Source organism: Danio aesculapii, chromosome 11 (genome assembly GCF_903798145.1).
Source record: "Danio aesculapii chromosome 11, fDanAes4.1, whole genome shotgun sequence".
Taxonomy (NCBI): domain Eukaryota; kingdom Metazoa; phylum Chordata; class Actinopteri; order Cypriniformes; family Danionidae; genus Danio; species Danio aesculapii.
Window position 1 is genome coordinate 16,066,524 of NC_079445.1, and position 7,500 is coordinate 16,074,023.

The 7,500-nt window shown below is 36.7% G+C and overlaps 2 protein-coding genes across 3 annotated transcripts in view; both read left to right on the forward strand.

Annotated features, from left to right (window-relative positions):
- The window catches only part of socs7 (suppressor of cytokine signaling 7), a 42,405-nt gene extending 41,570 nt beyond the window's left edge, over positions 1-835 (forward strand). The window contains 1 exon segment of the mRNA XM_056468835.1: positions 739-835. Coding sequence (XP_056324810.1) covers positions 739-835 — 97 coding nt within the window.
- A 294-nt stretch (positions 836-1,129) lies between these two features.
- sp2 (sp2 transcription factor) overlaps positions 1,130-7,500 on the forward strand; it is a 21,757-nt gene continuing 15,386 nt past the window's right edge. Inside the window, exons 1-3 of one of the 2 annotated variants that reach the window (XM_056467887.1) lie at positions 1,130-1,181; positions 2,457-2,533; positions 6,461-7,222. In XM_056467887.1, the coding sequence (XP_056323862.1) occupies positions 1,175-1,181; positions 2,457-2,533; positions 6,461-7,222 (846 nt within the window). In that variant the 5' untranslated portion in view covers positions 1,130-1,174. The other variant, XM_056467886.1, reaches the window with a different exon arrangement.

A 7,500-nucleotide genomic window follows, 5' to 3' on the forward strand; every position in this document is an offset into this window, starting at 1 on the left:
TAGTCTTATTATTGTCTTAATTAGATTAAGGCAAATCATTTGATTACTCGTGTCCATGTAAACGTAGTCATTGTTTGTTGTGATTGAATATTGAGGTTATTCTGCCAAATATAGATTTCATTAAACATAAAATAAATTTTTGGATCTAAAACTTTATATTAACGTGTCTTAAAAGATAGCATCGTTATTATTTTATGCCAAAAAGAGTTATAAATTGCAAACAAACCGAATAACATTAGTTTCTGTAAATCTATATTGGCAAATAAATGGGAAAACTACTTCTGGAACCAGCCTGACAAAAAAAGTGGATGGCCTCTGAATTTGTTTTTTGAATTGCTGTTTGTTTATTTATTCATTTTTTAGTTACTTTGATACTTTAGACACATTCAATCATGGTGATTGCAGGAATTTCTTTTAAATAACATGGGTTTCTGTAGTAATACTTTTGTAATATTACTAATCATTCGTATGACTGTACTACTTGTTGCTACCATCACTATATTTTGGTAATATTACAGTTACTTGAGAGGGGTTATCCTAAATAATTCCATAGGACAGCAGCACACACAAACACCTGTATTTTCATTACAGACAGTTAACGTTAAGAACGCCTAAACACTAAAACCGACTAACATCGGAATTACAAACGAGACATTTACAGACAGAACTATTTCATGTTGGAGTATAAAAACATTTTGGTGTTTGTCCATCACCTTAAGGTTGTGTAACTTTTTTCAGAAGACACAGTAGCCGTCCACCTGCGTTCATAGAGCAAAAGAAAACTGACACAGACCGTGCAGGTTGGTTAATAGCGATTGTTGTCAATTACTTTTGATTGATATGCTTTCTCTGTTTCTGACTGGCTGAACGAAACGTCAGTTATATTCAAACCTGCGTATCATTGGTTCGCCTGATTATTTTGATAGCCTCACAAAGCCCGCCTCTCTACTAAAAACTCGACAACCCATTGGTCTAACATATATCCTTCAACTGTCATAGAAAAACGACCTTATCCCATTTGTTGGACCAAATGTCAATCAGGCAAATGCTGTTTTCTTATTGGTCATCACAGTTAGCTCTGGATGATTGACAAGTAACCTGATTGGCTAGTAGACCCGGGTGGGGCGGTATCTTTTGTGGGCTCTTCAAGGCTTCACGGAGAGTAAATGTCGTCATGAGCGGTGGGTAGGAATTATAACGTTGATGTTTATATTACAATGTTACTTTCTTAAACATTTTCACGTGCGAACGGACCGATATATATTAAATATCGTAGCTCGCACGCACGAGTTTTTTTAAATCAAGCGTAGCACTACGACTCAAATAAATGCACACTTCCGGAATCACTGTTCTTTTCCGCAGCGAAGAGTTTATCTGGCTAGTTAGCACTTTAGCATGCTAAGCCAGCAGTTTCCTCCATCAGCGCACTCTTGAGTCTGTCTGCACACAGTCAGGATAACCCTTATAAAGCGGTCTGCATGCTCGTAAAAAGTCGTAAACACGTGATCGACTGATAAAACCTAAATATAAAATCAAACTGAGGAGATATTTTAAATCACTCAATTAGCATAGCTCAACCACTTGCAGGCTTCTGACGTTTTAGCCTGTTAGCGTTAGCAGCTTGCAGCTTAAATCAAGCCACACAGTCATTAAAACATTTTTTCTTCAGTGCTGTTGAAATTGTAGTGTAAAAACACACACTTGTACGGTTAATGACGGCGTCGGGATTTTCAAACTGATGAGAATAAATCAGCAATAAATGAAAATGTTTTGAGAACAAGTTTTAAATGTAGCGAACTTGCAAAATATTTCCGTTAAACTATCAATGAAATTGATGTAATACAAATACATGCTCGTATTGAGTTTATTTTGTTCCCTTTCCAATACATGAACGTGTCGAGTTTGTTTTGTTCGCTTTGACAGCCGTCAGAAAGCATCATAACAGCAACGTTTGTTTTGGTTGTGATCAAAGATATTTATCCACATATGGGGTCGGTTCAGGATGTTTACCATAGGTGTATATATACTAAAGCTGTGCATCTCAGTACTAATTCTGAAGTAGCCCAGCGCTTGAGGACCAGGGTTGAATATATTTTACACTGAAGTGCCACTGTGTGCTATTAGTGGACTGAGTTTAAACCCTGTGTCGCTGAATCACTTCTCTCGGGGGTTTAGATCATCTCAGGTAACGCCTCCTTAGCTACACTTGTCGTAACTAAAAAAGTGCATGCCATTTGTGTTTATTTTTATTTTTAAACAGAACAATCAGATCATTTAGTATTTTCAGTTCTGTTCATGCACATTTGATCGAAATATTGTGGTGCTTTGAAAATGTCGAAGCACAAGATTAAGATGATCTCAGGAGTTTAAACAAGTCTTGCATTATTTCGTTATCACAAGTGGAGAGATTTGATTTATTTGTTTGCATGAATAGATTTATATTTTTCTTCAAACAGATCAAAAGGACAGTATGGCCACCACTGTCGCAGTCAGTCCCAGTGAATATCTTCAGCCCTCCACAACCACTTCTCAAGTAAGGTCTCATGAGTCTGTATTGTATTTTAGGGATGCTCTGATATTAAGTCCTTTTTAAAGACAATAGTAGTTTTCGTATTTCTGCCAAAATTATGATTTTAAAAATACAGATGAAGGCATAAGCATCAGCCCTCTTGATAAATTCTATTATATATTTTTCCCAATCAATGTTTATCGGTGAGAACACATTTCTAAACATAATAATTTTATTAACTTATTCCTAATTACTGATTTCTTTTATCTTTGCCATGATGACAGTACATAATTTTTTAGATTTTATTTTTAAGATGCTAGTATTCAGCTTAAAGTGCAATTTTAATGCCTAATTAAGGTTAATCAGGTTAATTAGGCAAGTCGTTGTATAACAGTGGTTTGTTCTGTTGCCAATGGGAAAAATACTGCTTAAGGAGGCTAATAATATTGACCTTAAAATGGTTTTAAAAAGATTAAAAACTGCTTTTATTCTAGCCGAAATAAAACAAATAAAGCCCTGGTCAGATCACACAATTTTGCCACGATTTTCTAAACGTAGGGTATCGTGGGAATTCGTAAACAACAAAAGGGCGCTGTGACACAAGACTCAATCGTTTCTTCTCGTGTAATGTGGCATAGTTCACGACAACCAATACCATGCCTGTGACGCCTCACGAAACCACAGAAAGTCTAACATGTTTAATTTTCCCCCCATCTTCACAATGAGTTCCGTCACGGGGGTAACACTGTGCAATAGGAGCACATAATTTCTCTGTTGTCTCAGCGGCTCTTAATGTGCCGTTCATATAATCAAAAATAAGGCTGCATATTTACTTATGGGTGGGTCACGGGTGGATAAGATTAGTCATTGGTTATGCAAACTTTAACAACTTCTTCTAAAATATTAAGGTGTTTGAAGCAATTTTATCTGACAGACTGTCACAAATTCAGACATCGCAGACATCATCATTCTCACAACAAGTTTCTGAGATTTCTCATCCTTCCAATGGAGTTTGTTCTTCCGAGGTAATCTGGGAACATGTTCAGTGCTGCGAATACATTGCAAAAGCATTTCCTGCTAATTCAAATTTGTCATCAATAGTGAAAACTGTTTAATATAGGCTTCCCTGAAACTGAATATTTCACTTTAATTTAGGCTAGATTATTATTTTATTTAACAAGGCAACACAATATCATGGCAGTTTGTGTTTTGGCGCAAATAGCAGATTTGCTTTGAAGATGATTTGTTTTGCTCTGAGGAAAATAAGGATTTCATGAATGCTTCACTGTGATTGTATCACAAACCTCAGTTATATATTTTCAAATTTTTTAATATGTCATTATTTTTAAGATTATGTCTTGCGCATCTGAGTTTTCCTTGCTGCTGCTGATGTGCTTTCATTTCTCTGTCTCACTCGCAGCAAGTTCAGGCGAGGGATTGTTTAATAAGCAACCCATTGCAGGAAAATATACATTTACATTTCAAAGAAAATAACTTAATAATAAAAGAAATCAAAAGTTTAATCCTATCCATGGTGTAAGGAATGCACTTAAATAATGTAGTTATTAGTTGTGAGCAAGCATCAGTGTTTATTGTGATTGAAATAAAATAAAAATAAAAAATAGAAATTGAGATAAGGAATATTATTAAAGCAACACTTCTGACTGCTTTGGGAAATAGCATTCGTAGTAGACGTAACTGGATGACTGATCGTGAAGCAACTTGTAGTCTGGCACATTTGTTACCCATGACAAGTCAAGATTTTATCCAAAAAAAAAAATAAATTTGCATAATCTGACAGTAACTTTTGTAACCGACAATAAAAATCCTGTGATCTGACAGGGGCTTAAGACTTCCTTCAGAAGAAAAAAAATTATAGGAAATACTATGGAAAAAGTCCTTGCTCTGTTAAACATCAATTGGGAAATATTTAGAAACTGAAAAAATTTATATTAATTTTGACTTCAACTGTGTGTCTTTTTGAATAATTATTTACGGGTAAGTCTAGCCTTAAAGTGGTAATAATCATAATGTTCATCAAAACCTTTTTGAACAATAAATAATAATAATGTTGTATTTTATTCATCAAAAAGACAAAAGCGTTAAGCTCTTGTATAAAATGTGCCTGTCAACATTTGGAGTCTCTGGACCGAAAAAGTTTTTGTTGGAAATTGTGATTGTTTTCTAACATTACTCTCCTGTGACCTGAAAAAGGTTTCAGCCATTTTTGAATGTGGTAATCATCAGCTGTTTGTAATGTAGCAATTTAAAGAGAAATTTTAAGTGAGTATTTGGTGACAGCAAAGATTGTTCTGTTGTAAGTAATTTTTATCAAGAATAATACTATACAAATGAATGAAATTTGATTGGTCATTTGCTGCAATATTAATAATATTTTGGTATAGTTAAACAGTCTATTTGATTTTGGTTTCCCTCACAGTTTAAAGACATGTGCTATACGTGAATTGGGTAAACAAAATTGACCATAGTGTATGAGTGTGTGTGAATGTGAATGGGTTGTTCCTAGTACTGGGTTGCAGCTGGAAGGGCATCTGCTGCGTAAAACATATGCTGGAATAGTTGGCGGATCATTCCGCTGTGGCAACCCCTGATTAATAAGAGACTAAGCCGAAGGAAAGTGAATGAATGAATTAAAAGAATAAAAAATTTTACATAGCTGTACCAGTGTAATGTATACTTCAGGATGTTTCTATCTTTATGCTTAAGGAAATATTGCTGTATTTTCGTCATACTTGCATTCTAATCGTTGATTGTTATCTTGGAGGAAAGTTTATCAAAAGTGAAAAATTCCTATTGGTTTTGGTGATTTGTTTACACAACAGTGTCAGTTTAGGGGCGTGAATGGGGTGGGTATCGTTTAGGTTTTAAGTGTATCACTACTTGAAATTGAAAAAAACTCATTTAAAAGAATTAGCAATATTGTATTTTATTATTACATTTTTAATGTCAAATAAAATAAAACAAATTATTGTTAAACAAATAAATATTTTTTTCCTATAAAAAAAATTTAGAGAAAAATCAACATGTTTGCCTTTTCTGGCAGAAGTCGAGATCTTTCTTGGTTTATTGTGCTCCCAGCAGTTGAACGTACCCTCTTTGAATTGCAAAATGCAGTTAAATGAGATAATGTTCAGGATTTTACATTAACACATTCACATGATTGAGTTAACTGTTTTGGGAGTTAACAGTGTTTTTAATACTGTTTTGAAGCATCTTGCAATGTAAAAATAAGCTGTTTTTAAAAAAAATCTTTAATCATAGTTTATAATTAGACTATTCATATGCTATATTTGTAAATGCAGCTGATGTAGAAGCATTTTTAATGTTTAAGTTTTATTTAGGCTACTGCAGAAAACATGTTATTTAGGCTACTGCAAGCTTACAAACTGTTTGTGCGAGAGTCTGTGTTGCGAGCTGTGTGCACGCTTAGCGCGAGCCTCCACTGAGTGCGCGTGCACAGCCGAGAACTGTGAAGGCTTTTATACTTGATGTGCTCGCCGGAAACACAAGCATTTTTCATGTGAGATTGCCAACTGTGCAGACGAATATCAAATATTGTAAATTAGAAAAGGTTGGTCAGTTAAATTATGCTACTGTAAGTAATGTTTATTCAGCAATAATACTTCAGTACCTATAGCAGAACCGTTAACGTCAGAGCTTATCGATTCTTCAGTCTTTTATAATGTAGCACCAATACTGATAAAGTACAGGGTTTCGGTACCCATCCCTAGACCTGAATATGTAAACTTTTGAAAACAGTTTTCGCATTGTAAGGTCTTCAAAACAATATTGCTGTCGTCTCCATTTAAACAGCAGAAAACGTCATTTCCTGAAAACACTTGACTACTTGATGTCGTTTACATATAACACATGTACATCCTGTATCATGTCATTAAAAAAGTAATCATGTATCAACACACTCTCATATAGGACTCACAGCCCTCCCCGTTGGCGCTCCTGGCAGCTACTTGCAGTAAGATCGGGCCACCTGCTGCCCAGGCTCCAGTCAGCACACCGCCATCTCAGCCAACCACACGCCGTCTGCACCCCATCAAACCTGCCCCCATTGCTCCAGCTCCACCCAAAAACCTGGGCTTCCTCTCAGCCAAAGGGAATATAATCCAGCTGCCCGCAGGGCTTGGCTCGTCGGGGGCCAGTCCCATTGTCTTCACTTTTCAGAGTCCTTCACGTCCAGCAGGCACGTCCACCACTAACTTCCAGTACCAAGTAATTCCTCAGTTCCAGGGCTCTCAGGCCATTCAGATGATGCCTCAGGGAGGACAGATCCAAATCATCCCAGGAACCAACCAGGCCATAATCACCTCGCCTGTCACAGTTCAGGCTGCCACACCAACCGCTCTGCCTCTGGCCCCGGCCCCGGTCCCCCAGCATAAAACAGTGGCAATCAAGCCGTCCACCCAAAAACGGCGGCAGAATAATGCTAGCGTGAACGCTAACGTAGTGCGACTCCCTAGCGGATTGACGCTTCCTCTCAATGTGACCACTGGTGATGTCGGAGGAGCGCAGGTTCTAACGGAGACCGCAGCAGCTCCAGTGAAGCCCAAAAGGGGAAGGAAAAGACAGGTGGCTATAGCTGCGCCAGCACCTGCCCCGCAACCAGCTTCTCCTCCACCTGTAGCTGAGCAGGTTGAGGCCTTGCTGATAGAGACCACAGCCGACAACATTATTCAGGTATGAGCCTTTCTGGGCTTTGGATGTGTGAAAAACTTGTTTTTGTAAGTTTTTATTCAGTATGTAAGTTAAACATAATGTCACTAGTGTGTTTATTCAGTATGTAACAAATAAGTTACTATAATACAACACAAACAATCATAAGTACATTTTTGTTTTTAGTTTCAAAAGAAAAACAACAATGCAAAACAAAACAGAGATGAGGAAAAAAAGTGCACAGGTTGTTTTTATGTTGAAATTTCTTTTTACAAAAAACCCCCAAACAAACACTATTACAA